The sequence below is a fragment of the Neodiprion lecontei genome, chromosome 1 (assembly GCF_021901455.1).
Source record: "Neodiprion lecontei isolate iyNeoLeco1 chromosome 1, iyNeoLeco1.1, whole genome shotgun sequence".
Taxonomy (NCBI): domain Eukaryota; kingdom Metazoa; phylum Arthropoda; class Insecta; order Hymenoptera; family Diprionidae; genus Neodiprion; species Neodiprion lecontei.
Genome location: NC_060260.1, coordinates 20,036,648 through 20,057,363, shown reverse-complemented (window position 1 = coordinate 20,057,363; position 20,716 = coordinate 20,036,648). Strand labels below are relative to the sequence as shown.

The 20,716-nt window shown below is 35.9% G+C and overlaps 1 protein-coding gene across 1 annotated transcript in view; it reads right to left on the bottom strand.

Annotated features, from left to right (window-relative positions):
• Window positions 1-3,405: 3,405 nt before the first annotated feature.
• LOC124293903 (DNA mismatch repair protein MutL-like) overlaps window positions 3,406-20,716 on the bottom strand; it is an 80,982-nt gene continuing 63,671 nt past the window's right edge. The window contains exon 8 of the mRNA XM_046736826.1: window positions 3,406-4,843. Within this exon, the coding sequence (XP_046592782.1) occupies window positions 4,682-4,843 (162 nt within the window). The 3' untranslated portion in view covers window positions 3,406-4,681. The remainder of the gene's footprint in view (window positions 4,844-20,716) is intronic.

Sequence of the window (20,716 nt, the reverse complement as noted above, 5' to 3'; positions counted from 1 at the left end):
AACTGTCAGATATGTCAGCCTGGTGTGCTAAGTCGGTCTTTTATGCGATTTCGAGTTACTGGAGATATAGATTTCTCGACTACGTTTAGCTATTTGACGGTGGAGGAGTGACAACATGAGTGCATCGTCGTCAGCAGATTCGCTGCCTGAAGAATAGGAAGATTTCGCAATAACCGTAGGTTGTAGGTTGTTCCATTTCTTACGACGGGTCGGATTGCCTGATTCATCGATATTTGATCGAGTTCGTCGAGGGTATTGGTGTGCGTCTTTGTCTTTTGGAAGTCTTGTCGGTTGCAGTGTTTGACGTTTGGCATTTTGCTTTTACAGGAACGACTTGAACTTGGTCTGGTTTCGTGTTTAATTGCGTGATATCGGTGTGGTCAAGCGTTGGTACTTTGAAAATTTGCTGAGATGTGTTGTGAAAGGCTTTAAAGTTACTTGATGTAAGGTGTGCAACTACGTCAGAGTCAGCAAAATCGTAGTCGCGTACGTGTAATATGTTAGCTGATCCGGTAGCGTCAGAGGTATAGTCGTGAAGGAGATGTTCGAACGTGAGGGGTTTTGTTTCGCGACAGGCGTTTAAAGGTGTGACCCCCTTGAGGGATCCATCTTGTTGAGTAGGGGAGTTATCTGGGATCATAAAAGGCTGTTGACGGCCACAGAGGAGGAAGATTGGCTGAACAGGGCTGACCAGCACTTGGTAGTCGTTGCCTCATCAATTCACACTCTTCACCGAAAGCAATTTCTATCGCGTCTCTGAATGTGGTTGGTCTATGACTGACTACCCTTAATTCTAGCTCATCGTGAAGACCTCTGATGAAAGTCAGTAGGGTCTGTTGGTTAATGTAGTCCAACCAACCATCGAATCTGTGGCGGGGATATTTGGCTATAATCGTAATTAACAATTTCGTTGTTAACCGATCTACTCCCCGTCAAAAACTAGAACACTCTCGTATAAGCCTTGCTTTATGCTGCCACCCGTAAGTGTAATATACATGTTGCTTATATCGTTAGGAGTCTGGAAAGCTCGTTCGAGAATTTTAATAATATCATGTATTGTGATGAACTCTTTGCCATGTAATATTGTTAGTACATATCCAGTCATTCTGAGCAAGATCATCTTCGTGAATATTGGTTTTTCGTTCGGTCTTACGGGTGAGTTGGCGTGTTTTATTGTGAAGACGAAGTTGTCTACTGGGATGTTATGCCTATTGAAGGGCTAAGCCCATTGCATAGCGTCTTTGGCTGATACGTATGACATGTTATCATTTTTGGTGTCAGGCATCGTACTTTGGTGTACGAGCTTTTACTGTAATGAAAAGTGTAGGTTAACTTAGCAAGATAGTTTATAACAAACTTACAGGTAGATGCAAAACGAAATCACGAGGAAACGCATGGTCGACTGGTTGTGAGGCTTGTAGATTACTGGTGTAGTTGTCCTGGGGTTAGTGCGTAGCGATGTCTCAGGTATCCTATGTTGAATTGTCGGTGAAGCAGAGGTAGACATCGTGAGCGAGTTCGTGGAAGATGAGTGTCCGAATGGGTCTCGTACTTGGTGCTTGATTGATTCTTATTTTATCGTGGTTGTCTAGCGACAATATGTTGAGTATGCATCAAGCTGCGATGATGACGTGATAATGTTCTTAGTTTTTTTTTTTTTTGTTTTTTTTTAATTCCACTAGTTTGGTGTTCACGTAGTTACTCCGGGAGATTTCGTGCTGTTGCTGTTGCTGATGTTGTTCGTTTTGATATCGCTTTCGAATATCTTAACTGCTTGTTGGACTGTTGTCTGCCACTTGACGTGTGATTGGTAATATGTCCCTTACGATTTGATTACGGCGGCCTAGGTTCCAGAAAGCGAAGACCACCGCTGGCCACCAATGTTACGTCCGTGGACGTCGTTTAGTCCCAAGCGGTAAGGAACACATGGATTCGCCTTCAACTTTACGTCCGGAGACAACCGGAACCTGGGTAAAGGTTGAATAATGTTTGGGTGTTTTAGGTATGAACTGTATATTTGGTTGAATAATTTGTGGAGTAGTTTTGAGCAGAGCGTGTAGTTCACAATTGATGAGTAAAGTTATACCTAAAGTTGTTGAGTGTTGGAAAGAAAGACTTGTTCGTGTCGAACGTTGGAATCGGAATACCTGAGGTAAAAAGGATTAGACGTAAGGTGTTCAAAATAGTGGGGAATAGAAGTAGCAGAGTCAGCAAAAAGCGAGTGGCGTGAGCCAGAATGGAAATAGGAGGATAGGAATGAAATGATAAGGATACGTGGGAGAGCGGCAAGATGAGGGAGACGTGTGGCAATATGCCGGACGTAACAATTCCAAAAAGATGTTAAATTTAGGCCGCAAAATGTAATTTAAAGTTGAAACGTTCACCGTTATATATTATCAGTCAACGTCGTGGGTTTCACCGCGAAAACTAGGACACTTCGATTTTTACCGCGAAAATTAACATGTTTCGATATTCACCGCGAAAACTAGCACGTTTTGATATTCACTGCAAAAACTAACACGTTCTAATACAGATTAGTAAGAGTGTATGATTGCTCGGTATGAAAATCCAAAAAGACTGATTTATTCATCACCAATAAGATACAATAGTTGTTACACTCTTATAGAAAGATTACGCATAGTTTAGGTAAGGACTACTTGATATAAATATAATAAGACGAATTGATATTTGTATTGACAAAAAATCTGTAACCAATTTAAAACATCTTTAAAGAACCTGTAATTCAAACATTAATTTTTCTAAGATCTTCATCGATAACACAATTTCGAGGCTATTTATAAGTTTATTTTGACGCGAAAAAACGGACGTCTGCATCCGGAAATTGACTTTCATTTCGACTACCGTACACCGCACAAATCCTCAAAAAATTCTTATTGCATTAATCGCGATATGATAGTTTTGGTGGGGATAACCGAAACGTGCTACTATTCGTCGCAATACTTGGATCGTGCTAGTTTTCGCGCAGCCATAACTGAAACACGCTAGTTTTCGTGGAAGGCCGAAACGTGCTAGTTTTCGTAAGAAATCCGAAACATGCTACTTTTCTTAAGAGGCTTCGACTGATTTAAGACTAACCGTAACTGTAGTACAATATGCAATGTATCGGACCGTATACGAGTAAACATGGTCTCACCTTCTTCGAGTATAGTACAAAAATGTTGTGCGGTGTTGAATATGATGTATTTCGACATTTGGGCACAAAATAATATTCGTAGAACCTTCTTTGAGGGGGATTTGTTCCGATGTTTCCTAATTTGAGAACTTCAAGTTTCGGAAAACTTTTTTTCACTGCTATCAGAGTTTCCACAGCAATAATCATTATAGCTTCTCTGGTTGCATTTACAAGTTCTATTTAATGTTGATATACTAGGACAATTTTGTTTTATTGTTTTCTGAAAAGATTATCTATCACACGAATATTTTATGTGTGAGGAAAATGACGAAGTCAAGATGATTGTGAAGAATTCTTCGAATTCGGCTATTTACTTAGGATTAATTGCGATAATCTGAAACTCTGACTAGTTAATTGGTATGAATTTTTGTATGGAAGCCGGCCTGTATTACATAAATTCTACATAAATAAAATATAAAAAGTTAATCGTTAACTTTATACATAATATATATTTTGAAGTGGCATTTCGTGTTAGGCAAGACGCTCTTTTGACCGAAAATCACCGATTATTATCTCCACAAGGTATTTTGTACTTCGGATATCAGTCTACCAATGTATGCAAGTCTGTGAGCCAAGCCAAATACCATTGCGTAATTCGGTTGGCTAACTAGCGAAGGTAATACAGATGCTGTTTTCACGTGCAGTTTCTTTCACGGCTCATGCCTGAGTTATTTTTAAAGCAAAAAATTCACCCATTCAAAACTTTTGTCTTGATTTGCAAAGTAAGAAAAAAAAACTAAATATCAACAAATAGTTTTGGAAAATCTTTAAAAAAATGTATCTATATTTGTAGAAGGGCTAAACGTGTTCCTTATAGTCATTTCGTGTTATAAATTAGGATGTTTTTTTCATCATAGATTCCTTGTTTTTATTTTAATAGACACTAACTAGTAGATAATTCACTTCGACATTCAGGGTATAAGTTGGATACATTTTTAGCCTATTATATAGGTAAATCAGAAATGTTCAATATGGGCGGAGTACTTGAGAAACGAATATTTAACTTGAGAAAGCGTGTTTAGTATCGCACTTATTTTTTAGTACTACCTTATAGTCGCGTAAAAATGTGAGAGTAATTGTTCGAAGGTTCGCGAATAGTTACAAGAATCACTCACTGACAATTAAGCTTTCCTCCTAAGATATGAGCCGAGTAAGACATGACTGCGCACGAAAACAGCAATTCGATTACCTCAGGTAGGTAGCCAATCGTATCGCGTCCTGGCCTTTGGCTTGACTCATTGTAAGAGACTTACATTGATTAGTCGTAGAAAATATTTGGTGGAGAAAAATCATCGATGGCCGTTCAAATACGTGACTTGCTTGACGTAAAAATGTCACAGTATGTATTCCCACTTTTTATTATCCACCTGCGGTAAATGGGACTTAACTAATTTTTTTTACTGCAATAACATATTAGAACAATAGGTATAACTGAAGAATATTTCATCAGGCATACTGGGTAATAGAATTAAGTCTCATCAGCGTGAGTCAATTGGAATCACTATTAGGTAGCAGTTTGTTGGAGGAACGAATCACGTGATGGAAATTTATACTCTGGCTCTTGTCGACATTCCTTTTGCTTCGTTTATGGATACTTATTATTTTCTCTGGCCTGCATGTGCGTTTCAAAGATGCGAAGTTCAATTTAGTCTGAAAATAAAAGATATTGATTAGCTAAAATGTCGACAAATGAATCTCTGAGGCAGTTAAGTGAGTATAGAATATTTATTTTAGCTCAGGCTTTATTGGGAATAATTTGCGTCAAATATCACTTCTGGCTGGCATTTTAATAATGCCGCTTTTCTAGTTTTATGAGCTAAATGCTTCTCCCACTATTCAGAGGATGTGCTGCGAGCTCGGGTTTCGTGAACCTACTTCTCAATAGATCTGTCAGTCGATACTTTCTTTCATTTGTATTTCGGAGCATAGAAGCGATCAGAACTGTTGAGAGGTAAATGCATAAGTCTCGCTGGCGAATGCGGAGTGGTGGACATGAATTTAGAAACGGCTATTTTTTCGGCCGAGTCGATTACGTGGGTAACGCCGATTCAGCCCGTAGCGGCCGGCCAGCAGAATCTGAGTTACCAACGTAATCGACTCGGCCGAAAAACTAGCCGTCTTTGAATTATTGTCCATATATACTGTAACATGTTGGGCCGTTTCACTCCAGTCGAACAACATTAAAATACAGCCAGACACCGACGAACGCTCATGATGGTGTAACATCCGATCGGAACCCTCGTATATTTTATTCCTAATTACTATTCTATACCACTAATACCAACTAACCCAACTCCAAGTGTGAGATCTTGTAACCAGATCGATGAAAGGACCGCCCAACTATCCAAAATGTGGCTAGATGGTATATAACAACAAAAATCATTATTCCGAATGTAAAACCATATTACGAGATCCTCGCACTATTCAAAACTATAATATTATCATTTTGGTACTATAATTGACTACCACCATTGCATCCAACCATTATATAGCACTTGACAATGCCATTCGTGAACACGCAGTTGAGAGTTGCATTAAAGGCAACCTAAGCTACACCATACAGCTTTGAAAATATGTAAGACTCTAATACAATAGATATACAATCGATACAATATATGTACAGCTAAGCGCATTGCTGCAATAATCTCTCTATCTAATAAAAAAGTCCTGAACAAATGAAAAAGAAGTAGCAACAGGTGAAAAACATTATAATAACAATAGTATGAAAAAGATTATAATAGCAATAATATACGCATGAAGTTAGCGGTGGAGTGAGAAGTAGATATACAAGGCGGGATCTGCGTAGAAACACCTTCCTTACCGACCAAGCCGACCAATCCGCCTATCCGTGCATTGCAGGTGCAAACCCTTGAAGGTTACCCTCACTCTCGGAAGATAAAATTTGCTCTGCCGACCGCTCGTCGGTAAGAAAATCTCCCAAATGACCATGATCGTCGGTAAAAAATCCTCCAAATGACCATGATTGTCGGTAAAAAATCCGCCAAATGACCATGATCGTCGGTAAAAAATGCCTGAAATTGTTTTCAGTACAGTGGGGTTAAGTTGGTGTTTCTATTTTATTTTTTGCTACTTTTTAGGCATTGTGGTATGGACCAACTCTTTGTAAGTCCCCCCATGCGGTTCTTATAATCGTTAAACGTGGTGGTGTTCAACGTTGCACTTTCGGCATCTTTGGCACGTTCGCTTACTTTGGTGGTAAATGTGCCGAGTTTTTCTTGTATCCCCGATGAATTCGGTCATAATTTTTCCATTGTTCCCATCCTTCATCAGACCCCGAGGTGTGAAATGCTCGAGACAAAAGAGGTAAAATCTTTATGATCCTTGTGAAGCTCTATAGGATATTCGGATATCCTTCGGTTCAGGATGTTACCGATCGGTGAATCGTTTGAGTGAGTTGATATATCGAAAGAATTATGCCTCCACTCGAACGAACCGTATAGATTGTTTACGTCAAAAATATATGAGATACGAGAATTAATCGAGAATTAATCGAGAAATTATATCAATTTATTAAGCCTTATTACTCGGAAACGGCTTGTCTGACAAAAATCTATAATCAGACCTTTTTTGTGGGGAATTTAATTTTATAAAGGGATAAGTGAACATAAATTTGTTCACTTCTATATTTCGACAGTTCTGACGTAAAACATCAAATTATTACTAAAAATCAAAAATAGCGATGATGGACCTCTTAAAGTTAATATTAAGGGCTTAAAATTTCATGAAATTTTTTTTTGCCATACTCAATGATTTTCTCAATATATTTTTCAAAAAAAAAATAGTCAATTTTTTTGGCCCAGTCTATTGTTCATTGTTCGTGATAGTGTTTTGTGTAGCATTTTAATTTGAATTTGGTTGTTTATCCTTGTTTACAGTACCTGTTGAGGACTCTAGGGTGACTTGAAATTAACGAATTTAAGAAACGACGCCAAGATAGCGCGGAAATTCGAAGCGAAATTGCATATTTTCGAGGACTAGTTGACGACTGCCAATGGCACGGTGACGATTGCATTGATTTTTTCGGGATCAGATGGTTGATCGAGGAGCGGTGGGGGCACCACTGCCCCTTTGTGGATTGGGCTCACCCGGCGTGGCAGGCGACGGAGAGGCTCTGGGCGGCTTACAGCCCCAATTACTAAACCATCCACAACGACTCTTTTTTAAATGTGAATAAAATAAAACAAAGGGTTATATGTCAACACGTTATATATCATATTTGATGATGTCTATGTATTAAAACTCATTTCCCCTCCAAATAGTTTGTAAGTTAGTTATAGATTATTTTCAGGTTTAGCTGTGAATTTTCTTTTCTGAATATAGCGACGTTTATCCTGGTTACACAATGCTGGTAAAATTTGTTTCGATGTTGTGTTTTGATCCTTTTGTTTGGGGATTCTTCTGAGAAATTTTTAATGGCATTTTTCCGGGGATCGTTTCTTTGTGCAGTTTGGAATCACAGATTTTTTTGGTACGTGATATTTGATTATTGCTGTTATTATTGTTGTTGTTGTTGTCGTTGTTGTAATTGTCATTGTCATTGTCATTGTCGTCGTTGTCTTCGTTGTCGGCGTTGTTGATGTCGTTGTTATTATTATTATTATTATTATATCGAGTAATTATTCATATTTATTCGTTTACCACGAGAAAATTTTTAGGAAAATGGAAAAAAGTTTTCAGAAAACTTTTTTCCCATTTGATTAACACGTAAAAAAAGTTTTCAGAAAATGAAAAAAGTTTTCCGAAAATGAAAAAAAGTTTTCCAAAAAATAAAATGAACATTAATCGTATGGATAAATTGTAGATTATTATTGTTATTGTTATTATTATTGTTATTGTTATTATTATTATCATCATTTTTATTGTTGTTATTATTATTATTACTGATGATGCGTTATACCTGTATGCATAAGGGAAGAGAATGTGGAGATATTTTGTATAATTGAATATTTCATTGTAATTCTCAGACGATTCACTGTTTCCGTGTAAAAATGTGCATGCAGCGGGGTGCAAGCCGGTGTGTTTACCGATCCAAGGATTGTGAGTGCGGTGAGGTTGCAAAATTGATCAATATGGCTGCTCATCTGACTAGGCAAAAATCAAAAACCTGCAGACCCCAACCAACGTGGGGCATGTGATGGGAAAAAATCGGTCAACGAAAAAGCAGGTAGTGAGCAGCGTTTGACGGGGGAAAAATCAAAATGGGTGCGAGAGCCCCTCTAAAAAATCAAAAACCTGCACACCCCCACCAACGTGTGGCATGTGATGGGGAAAAAACCGGTCAACGAAAAAGCAGGTAGTGAACACCGATTGACGGGGGAAAAATCAAAATGGCTGCTCATCTGACCAAGCAAAAATCAAAGACCTGCACACCCCAACCAACGTGGGGTATGCGATGGGGAAAAATCGGACAACGAAAAACCAGGTAAAGGCTTACCCGACTATAAGATTGCGTGAAAGGAGGGTCAAGAGTTTAACAGTCGGATACAATGCGGGTTCTGAACCATTCTATGGTAACATACTGACTGTCGGTAAGGTAGGATTCAGGATACAATGCCGTTTTGGGATCATTCTGTGGTCCAGAACCGGCATATCCCTACTACTCACAACTCAATCAGCGGCTTCAGAATACTCATACATATAAATTAGATATTATAAAAAGTGTATCATCAATTTCAATGCGGCTTTTTTTCCTGAAATTCATCCTTCATATGTGTGCAATATTGAAAATGTCATCTGCATAAGATCTATGATAATGTTCGACTGTAGTGATAGGGTTTATGCAACAATATATAATGAGTGTTACGGGCAACATGAGTAGGCAGCCAGTAAATAGTAAATATTTCTAGCGTAGAACAATGCCACGAGAAAAAAAAATCCGATTAATATATCAAAAATACCACAAACTATTTCCAATATTTGAAAAAATTTGTACGTGCTGCAAATTCGATTTCGAAAAATTAGTCATATGAATTTTGCGATACCTCATTTGTTTGGATGAAAAAAAATTAAACAGACCTTACCACATTTGGTTAATTTTTTATTTTTTGATAGTTAAATTTCATGCAACAAATTCCCGATATTAAAAAAGTTTCAGCTCTGGGACATTGTTGCTTCATATAGGTAGAAATGAAGGTTGGGGATCCTCTTAAAATTGGAGGAAAATTGTACATTACCAGTAGAATTGCGTGAGATGAAGCTTATCCTGATATAATGAATCAAGACTATTTCGCTGCATCTAATAATAAGCTGCAAGCCAGAAACGTTATGACGAGTCATGATTTCAAGTTTGGAGATATAACATTTTGTCATCGAATCGACGATAATATCGAAATTGGCATGCCTGATTTAGAAAACGTGTTAATGGATTTATTTACGAATTTCACTTGGAATATACTAACGATTCACGAAGTATCAGTAGCAGTATTGCCTATTCAATAATAAATTTTGAATGTTTGATTCTCATTCTAGAGATAATTTTGTCAAGTCGTGTTGTGACGGGGACATTTGTATTGCAGTCGTTGATTCTGTACGATCATTGAACTTATTATCGATTAACAGTCTTCTGAAATCAATCAAAATTTGGGTGATCAATAAGATTATAGTATTCGATAAATCAACAGAAACAGCTCGAATAATCTTAAAATGATCGCTCAACCAGAGCCTAGCGAAATAATTTGATCAGAAGGTACTACTACGAATTCCAATACAATGTAATGATTCAAATATAACCGTGCAATGAACACGCCACGAGCGGACGAGGTTAGACCCAGGGAGTGGGGCACCTGGTCACAAATTTAAGAAAAAGAAGGTGCTTGGTCTACGTCTCTCTAAGAGGAAGGAGGTGTGGAGGTTCCCCTCTCTGAAATTGAGGCTCAACAGATCGAAAATCGGCGAACTAATAATAGAAAAGTAAATTCAAACCACGAGGACGACCATTTCAAATTAATTATTATACACTCCAAAAGTCAAGCCAAATTTAAAGATAAACGACGTAAAACGAAGAAACAGCAAAAGTGATATCCAAGAATATAGTGCCTCGACCAAAGACAGTTATTTACAATTATTTATAATTTTAACAATATACACTAATTTTAACAATACACACTATTTTAAACAACATATACATGGAATGAATGAATTGAGGAATGGATGAATGAATAAATTTTAAACCAAATAACGGCTCGTGTTTTAATATATTTATAAATAAATTAAATTGCACTCTGTTATTCTTGCCTTATGAAATAGGTTAATAGTGGTTACGCATAATTTTAAATTTTCAAGAAAGTCTTATAAAAAATAGAAAAATTAGCTAATACAAGTAACAAAAAGTAATCAAACTTCAAAAAAGAAATGCCATTTGCTAGGGAAAAGAAAACAATTTCAACAAAGATATCGTTAAAATATGAAAGCTAAGCCTATAATTATAGAAAAGAATTATACCGGGACAATCTCTTGAAACTTGAAAAGCAACTGCACATGCGCGAGTTTTATCGGCTGTTCGTGAGGACTGACCATCTCGACTTTCAGCTGTCAAACTATTTCTGGCGGTGATGTAGTTGATACGAATTTTTAAGGTTGGAATCTCGAATAATTGAGGTAGTAACTCGGAAAGGTTTGGGAAGCATTTGTTATTAGGTCGGAACGTTAATTCTTCAAAGAACGGTCGGAATTTAATGCCTATGCTCTTTGAAAATTCAAACATACACATTTTGTTGGCCTCCTGCATCACAGACAAAAACATCTAACAAATCAAAATGGTTTGTTAACTTAACGAACGTCACTATACCCCCAAAAGTTATTGAAACTGTAAGTTTGGGACCAAAACATGGAATTTCCATAAAAAACAAGGCAATACCTACATCCAATCTCATAGCTGATTTTGAATCTTGCGCTCATAAAATTCCTCTCTAGTCACGCAATCGAGCTAGAATTGATTTTTCTAATAAAATTAACAACTTTAAACACAATCCACGAATAACAGGTGAATTCAACATAAGAGCACTCAACACTATTAAAGACTTCCGGGCTTCTCACCCTGGGTTGTTGTTCTTAAAAGCTGACGAAGGTAATGCAACCGTTTGTATTACTCTCAATGACTATCGAATGAAAATGTCACAGCAACTATCAGAGCAAAACACGTATAAAATCGTCAAACATGATCTTACTTACACCATACAACAACGTGTTAATACACTAATTAATGGTTGGCACCAAAAAAACTTCATTACCAGACAATTCAAACGTAGCATCTACACTAATAATAGTGTGCCACTTAGAACTTGTGGCTTATCCAAGATTCATAAAATTGATGTCCCTGTGAGAGTATTGTGTCATTTTTAGATAGTCCAACTTATAAATTAGCCAAAATCTTAAATTCATGAATAAAATTGGGTTTGACAAGATCAGCTTCATACGTAAAAGACAGTTCCAATCTAGTCAACTCCATCAATGGGTTCAAATTGCCACCGGATTACATTTTAGTTTCCTTAGTTGTAGTATCACTCTACACTAATATACTGTTCAACTTGGCTATAGATTCGATAAAAAATCGTTGACGTGAACTATCACCGAACATCCCCGTACCACTCGAACAATTTTTAGTAGCTTCAAACATCTGCTTTGATGCTTCTATATTCAAATTCGATGATTAGATATTTTCCCAAATATTTGGATTACCAATGGGCTCTTCCTTATCTCCAATGTAGCAGACATGATTATGGATGACCTTGAAGACCATTGCAGAAAAAACTGCCTTTCTTGTTACCTTTTTATTTTAGATATGTGGATGACATATTAACAGCCATTCCTAAGGATTACATCCCACAACTATTAAAAAATTTCAATAGCTTTCACCCAAGATTGCAATTCACCATAGAAATTGAACTTAATAACAAAATTAACTTCTTGGATGTAACAATCATCAATAACTCATATATCATCGAAACTGATTGGTTCCAAAAAACCATGTGATCTGAACGATATTTGCACCTTCATTCACATCATCCTAGATCCTATAAAATTGGTAGAATAATTAACTTAGTTGATAGGGGGATAAGATCAGCTAACAGTTGTTATCACGAAAAAAATCTCAAAATAATTAGAGATGTTTTAATTAAGAATGATTACCCGCGGGGCCTATTATATAGAATCATCAATCAAAGGTACAAAAAAATCCAAGAACAAGACAACAATAACTTCTTGATCCCAACAAATAAAGACAACTTAACCTTTATTTCTATTCCATACGCTAATGGTTTGTTTGAATCACTAAACATAACGTTTAAAAAATACAACGTACAATTTGTGGGTAAAAATGTCAATGACTTACACTTGTTTTTTGATACAGGGAAAGATAGACTACCATTTGAAAAACAATCAAACTTAGTATATAAAATCTGTTATAAGGATTGCAACAAGCCGTAAATTGGACAAACTAGCCGTTGCTTAAATGTACGAATTAATGAGCATAAAGTTAGATTAACAAAGTATACATAAATATGAATTATACTGTTGGTATATTTCGATTTTTAAGTTCAACAATTTGTGAGTGATGCACAGCCCTTTGAATGGCGCCCAGGGTGGGTGCCCTTCTTGCCCCGCCCTAGGTACGCTACTCCGTCACAGCGATCGACCCCTGCTGTACTGAGCCGAAGGTCAAAATCACGCTGCCTCACCAACAATTTGATCTACCAAAGGGCAAGACTGCGCTGTTTTACCAGCAATTTCATCAAATGAGGGTCAAAATCACTCTGCTTTACTAACAATCTCGCTGTCATCCCTCTTACTGATGGTCGAACTATAACGGAGACGCAAGCCCTTCTTTTTCCCGTGCGATCAACCTGCCAATCTCAGGAATGTTCTGGTTAACCTTGGGCAGCTTCGGACATAATATCAACCACCAACTACATTACACAATTAATAGTTCCGAGAATTGTTTTCACCATCCCGGATGCCGGCGTGATATCAACCGCCTCACATGTTTCTTACCATCATGACATGAATCACGTGACACTCTTCACCTCATGATTAGTTCTAAAAACTGTTTGTTATCTCTGATGTGATATTAACCACGTGACATTCATACCCCTCACCAAATTTTAAATTTTCAAATTCATGTGGTGAGTTTGAAGGAATCGTCTCACAAGAGAATTTTTTAATGAATAAGAAGTTTCTTCTCTTCAAGCACTGTGTATATGGAGGACTATAATGTGTAGATGTTGTGCGAATCCTTGCTTCAAAAGGGTAAACACAACATCTACACATTATAGTCCTCCATATACACAGTGCTTGAAGAGAAGAAACTTCTTATTCACACATAAACCGGGCACAGGAAAACAAATTCGAACTCACTGGTGATGAGAGAAATTAACGACAACAGAATCAGGGTGGCTAGGTGGTCTAGTGGAGTAAGGCTCCGGTCAAGCATCTCTAGACGCCAGGTTCGATTCCTAGCTCCGTCGTTAATTTTTCGAAATCACCAATTTTTCGAATTTACATTCTTTCGGTATTTTTTAATATACGTATTGACCATTACAATTATGGATTTCTCTAGACTGAATGAACTTGCACAGTTAGAGACATTTCTCCCTTTGAGGAAGCTAGTCGATCTCGAAGCATATCTAGATAATCGAGGGAGTAGAATACGTCGAGTCAAGACGAAATTTGAAGCCAAAATAGTAATGAATCTGAAGGACGCGTTTACGGTTTGCATCCCAAAGCAACTAGTAAAAACCTTACACGAAGACGAAGAGCTCTTCCGAAGGATGATGACGGGTAGCAATGAGAGTCGGTAGCATCCATGCAAGATCTGAGAAATGAAAACCGTTGTACGATTGTCTTGGAAAAAATACATTTGAGTGGAATGAAAAGTGCAAGAGACCATTTGAGCAAGCAAAGAAAGAATTTAGGTCGAACCAATTATTAATTAATTATGACCCCAATAGGAAAATAGTTTTAACCAGTGACGCGTCGAATTACCGAATCTCAGCTGTACTAGCACATGAAACGCCAAAAGGCAAGAAACCCATTGCGTACGCGGTAAAGGCATTAAATAAAAGGGCGTAAGTGCATGCAATAATTGATAAGGAAGCAAAAGCTATTATCTTTGGAATCATGAAATTCTACGACTATTTGTACGGCCAAAAATTCATTCTGAAAACATCATGAATTACTACTGCAAATTTTCACGCTCAACAACGGTATCCCAATAATGGCCACTAGAAGATTGCAACGATATTCACATTTTCTAAATGCGTTTCGTTATAATATCAACTATGTTGGTGAATCCAGCAAAAATTAAAAATTTATAAAAAGAATAATCGTATGTAAATTAATTAATTGATTAAAATTTCATGTCTGTACATTGGCAAGTGGTAAGCCAATAGTCGAGGAAGATTGAAGAACTCGCATCGATTATATGCTACGTTAAAATTGGATGGTCATACAAAAAAAAAAAAAAAATTATTGATGAATACACAGCCTATGACATCCGGAAAAATGATCTAGTAATTCAATAAAACACTGTATAATGTGGGGGTAGAAGGTGGTGAAACCCATGAAATTAACCCTTAACCCTGAAAGGTTTGTTCGCTACCCTTATCCTGGAAACCTGGGTTTCTTTTGTCCGGCGTTTTTTTCACCAAGTTAATCTATTATGAAAAATCTAGCAAAATTTACATACCTTCTTCCAACGTTCCACTATAACCATCACTCGTTCCATGTCAAACCGTACACTAAATTTTAATCAATGACTTCAAGTTTTTTAAAATTTTACAGACAAATTCTACTAATGAAATAATGGAACGTGTTTCGCGAAAAAAATTTGCTATTTTTTTTTAAGAAAATATGCAAGGTTGAAAATTGCAGGAAATCACAAAAAACGTTGAGCATGCGAACATTCAAACTACTGTATTTTCGAATCCATTAGACGTACGAAAAAATGCAACAGATCGATTTTCAAGATTTTGAGTCATTCTATGCAGTTGCATATTACAAATTTGCGTTTGATATGATTAAATAATTATTATTTTGCTTATAAATTTCATTTGCTATTTTCATCATCAACTCATCAACTCCAAATTTTGAAAAAAATATCCTATTCCTACTTCAATTCTGAAGACACGGTAAAAATTTGAAAATCGAGTTCGAATGGGGTCTATCTTTTCTTAACACTCCAAAAAAGTGGGACCGCGCGGCAGTTTCTCCGACCAAACATCGCAGATAAAGTTAATACAAAATTAGACCGGCAAATTTCAAATAAAAAAGGGAAGAGATAAAAAAAAAAATATAGCTGATACAAAGATCTGTGAAAGGAGCGAAAGTAATATAATAATTACAGGACCAGTAACATATAGAGTGGGCTGAGAGTCAAGAGGATGAACGGCACACGGATGAAATAATCGAGCGACGCCGAAACGAGGCGGCAAAGAAAATTGTGGACGATGCAAGAAAATCATCACGATTAATTGCGATAAATTCCTTTCCTATGTTTCCTGTATTACTATTCTTAGCCCTCAGTTTTTACCCTCCATATTTAAAGGTTCGACATCGAAATTGGCGAACGAGTAGTCACAGTTTGCAGGGTTGAAAACGTTTGCCGCGTGCGTGGCGCAGACATCAATATTGAAAACCAATCAAAACAAATTAAAAAAGCCCAAATTAAACAAAAAATTATAGAGCAATAGAGGATCGAGGAAGATGCTGCACTAGAAACTTCGTATTATAGCGCAGGCAACTTTTAATCGTCGTAAACACTAATCGTTACGAAAAGGCATTCAAAACTTTGAGAGCGTTTTTTTGCTATTTAATTTTTTGGTCACTTTTGCACGATTTCTCGAAACCGGAGTTTTCGATTGACTTGAAATTTCAACATCTTCATTGCTTGCGCAATTTTTGGGCCAAACTCGGAAGTTGGCAGAAAAGCTTAAGTTTCTTAATTATTAATTAACAAAGTTTCAAATTCTAATGGAAAATCGATGTTTTACCGAAAATGGTCGAATTTTAATGATCTTATTTTTTCTCCGAGCATTGCCCAAAAACTACAAGTCCTAGGAGCATTTCAGTAAAACTTGACTGAAATCGGTCCAATAGAACTCGAAATATCGCTGCAAAACGAGCATATGTAAAAAAAATTAGCTAACCATTGACTCTACATTAGACTGGGCCAAAAAAATTGACTATTTTTTTTTTTTTGAAAAATATATTGAGAATATCATTCAGTATGGCAAAAAAAAAAAATTTCATGAAATTTTAAGCCCTTAATATTAACTTTAAGAGGTCTATCATCGCTATTTTTGATTTTTAGTAATAATTTAATGTTTTACGTCAGAACTGTCGAAATATTGAAGTGAAAAAATTTATGAAACTTGAAATTTCAATTTTTTCTTCAATTTTAATTGAGAATAACTTTTGAAAAATTAAATTGAGGCAAAAATATTAAGAGATCTTTTTTGTAGAACATTAAATTTCCTTTAAGAATCTGTCATGATCTTTTTTATACATTCATTGATTCGTTAGTCACAAAATTCCAAATTAAAAAAGTCAAATCGAGAAATTATATCAATTTATTAAGCTTAATTACTCGGAAACGGCTTGTCTGACAAAAATCTATAATCAGACCTTTTTTGTAGGGAATTTAATTTTATAAAGGGATAAGTGAACATAAATTTTTTCACTTCAATATTTCGACAGTTCTGACGTAAAACATCAAATTATTACTAAAAATCAAAAATAGCGATGATAGACCTCTTAAAGTTAATATTAAGGGCTTAAAATTGCATGAAATTTTTTTTTTGCCATACTGAATGATATTCTCAATATATTTTTCAAAAAAAAAAAAATAGTCAATTTTTTTGGCCCAGTCTACTCTACATCCCGTCAACATTATCAAATTTATGTGATTAAAAAATGTGTTTTATACTATTCAAACCTATTAATAAACATTTTGCGAAAGGAAATTTTCTTACTGGCATTCATTTGTTCCTACTTAATTCCTGAAAAAGTGCTAGGATAATGCTTTTATTTGAACTGTTAATGGAAAATCTTTAACAATAATTGAATCTGTAAAATTAAAATACTCAAACGACGAGACGTTTCTCAGTTAAATAATCACGAATTAAACTTGTACGAGAAGACAGAAGAAGACCCACGTCCCACCACGTCCGGTTGGCGCTAATTCGGGACGTTACAAACTATTTGATTCGTTTAAACGCATGTTTTTGATTTGATTTTGATCCATCTCAAATTATGCAGGCCAGAAGAGGTCATATTCTAGAATTGGTCGTAACTGAAGTATGTTTTACCTTGGCCAAAATTACGAGCAATTCTGGAACTTAACCTCTGCTCGTCTGCATGGTTTGAGATGGATTTAGCCGTGTATTCTTCTGGCAAATATGTTTAAACCGTATCTAGTTCAAAGCCTAAAACGTCATGTCAAACGCATATCGGAAAAGCAATGATGGAAGTGCGCGACATGTAATCGTGGCAACGGAGTTTTCACCTACAGATAACCCCATTTTTCCCGCTTGTCTTCCTCGTATCCCCAAATCTTTTTTCACTTCGTTGTATAAAGTTTTTTCGATAAAGGTGAGAAAAGAAAATAACACGATCAACGTTTTGGTATTGAAATTTTGAGGGTTGCAAATTTGGGTCAACCTCCTCTCAAACTGGTCGTAACAATTGAAATTAAATCAGTTCCAACAAATAAATGAAAAACACCTATCAGTTATATCAATAAAATATTATTTCTTCAACATATTAAACGAGTATTTAAAGAAAACCATTCAAACAACTGCTAACTTATTATTTAAACAAAAGTCTTTAGCTCATAAATAATTCAGTTGCTTCTAGCCGTCACGATGTTTCGATATTTCCTCTGAAAGCAACTAGCTCTATTTTCAAAATATCAATTTATAATTAACAATAAAATTATCTTGAAGAAATCTTAAGTTTGCAGTAACAATTCTCTGATGATATTATTTCTATCATATCATATAACTTTTGAAAAATTACACGAAATAAAGATGTCATGTCATAATATCAGCTACTTGATTTTCTCCTTTCACACTATAAGGACCACAATAACATGATGGGAGGTAGCAGAAAAGACGGCTAATGGCAGTCTGGCAGGATGACAGAGGAAAAGTGAGTGGGGAAAACATCCGCCGGTTTTATTTTTGCTTCGTCTGGCAGCTCCGCTAAACTGAAAATTCAACCGTCAACCCACGAATATAAAGAGTAGAAATTGGAAACCCAGGTGTAGAGAACAGTGCATCAGTGAATTCCGGAAACTCTCAAGGAATAACCAACAAAATGGCAACAAGAGTCCTGAGAAAGGGAATTATAAGTATTTCAGGGCCAGACCCGTCTTTCAAACCAATCTGTAAAAAAAAGATGTTTCAGCAAATGTTCAAATCAACTGTAACGGAATGCCCGTTTTCCATCACAATAGAATAAATAAATTAAAAGAATAAATAATTTGGTGTATATAATAAAATTGTCGTTATTTTTATAAAAATGATAGAATGTGAGGAAAAGGAATATAAATAGATGTATGTTAAACTCATCAACAGCAATGCACGTCTGATTTTATCCTCGTTTTTTGTCCAGTTTCGTCCGTTAATTTATTCGACTGTGCTGTGTTGTATTTCCGTATGTTCCTTTAAAGATACACATTTTTCCTTTTTTTTCCTCTTTATGTGTAATTTAAGTGAATGTTCAACTTTAAAATTTAGTGAATTTGCGAATACACAATTAGTTTTTCTTTTACAAGCTCACCCCATTTTGATAAGTATATTTATGTGTTGGCCCATGTTAATCGTTTGGTCGCCGTCGAGGGAGTGAGAGCGAGAAACGGCGAGGACGAGGTTTATAGGCTACGACGGTCAAGCCTTTACATCTGTATTAAAATCTTATTGTGATTTAGGCGGGCTTATTCGACTGTTACACAACGGACTGCCTAGCGCCTGTGCAATCGACTCTGGTGAAATAAATGAACACCAGAATTCCAGATTACATAAATGTGAATGGATGGTGAATGAGCGCCTATGATTGAGCCTGAGTTGTAGGAATGCTAAACTAACGAAGATAGAGTCATATATTATAGAAACGTAGGACTTACGGGCAGCTTGAAGCAAAGCTTTTCGCGACTCGTAAATCGGTAGGATGGCTCTACCGTCGGCCGACATTACAGTGGGTCTAGGAATAGTGTGGCTCGAACGCGTACCCCGTACTGATTGGCTTCTTCATTTTTAGGAAAACAATCCCGCGAATTTCAAAATATTAAGTAAATTACATACCAGCTTCAGAACTGTTTAGATTGTGATACTTGAAACTCACTCGGAAACTCGCAGAAAAAAACTTAGTTTTTTTTGAATAATTATTTTTGAAATAAATTATTTCTGATCAACATTTATTCAATGTCACTGTGTCGACTATTTTACAACATTCTTCATAGTTGTGATTTATACAAAAACAAGTTTTTATACACGTAAATAATCGTATATTTATAGTTCAAATTTTTTATCTTAATTTTACACAACTTTATTTCTATACATTTTTTTACAATGTATGCAAATTTTTATTGTCTTTTGATATTTTTACATTCATATTATATATCCCTCTATAGCCCAAACTCCAGGTATTGCGAAATTATTATTATTGCTGAATTCAGAAAATAAAAAATTTGAAAAAAAGAGTAGGTCGAAAAATTAACTTTTCCTTCAGAGAATCGCCATTTTTCTATTAAAATTGTGTTTTTCTTTGGATCCGGCCGTAATAACATTCTTATCGATCAGGAAAACTGGTTTTGTCTTCGATTCGGATGGATGGGAGCACTGGACTCATATCAACCGCGTCAACCCGTTCTTATTCACGGTGATATTTAGAGGCCCATATCTTATTAAATTTTTATTTTTTTTTACACAAAATGTTTTTGTTAACATTCTTGTAAGATGGAAGAGAAGACTTTAAAAAATAGATGGTGAAATTATTTCCTTCTTCTTTCTTCATCAGTCCCGAAAAACGCCCAAAATTTAGGCCTCTAGACTGTAATACCCCCTTAGATGTCCTATGGTTCGCGTTTTCAAAATAATCCAGTATAATAAGTAGCAATTAATAGTTCCTTTGATGTATCTGAAAATTTTCTTTAATGCAATCTAATCTGAATGTTTAAGTGTTGAATGTTTAGCAGCTATACCTACTGCATAAACTATATCTGGACAAGTTGCTGTCAGTAATTTATGTATTAAAATTCGCATAGCTTGTCTGTTTGGAACATCATTAATAACTATTGCAACTTCGCTTTCTTTTATCATGATTTCTTTCGATAAGAGTTGTGAATGAATTTGACTCCAACATTGCAAACTTATCTAAGATTATTTTGGCATTAGTACTTTAATTAAAAAAACTAAAACCACTATCGAAACGAGTTACTTCAATTCCACTATAAAAATTCAAATTTATAAGATAATACATAATAGCGGCACATTAAATATTGAACAAAAT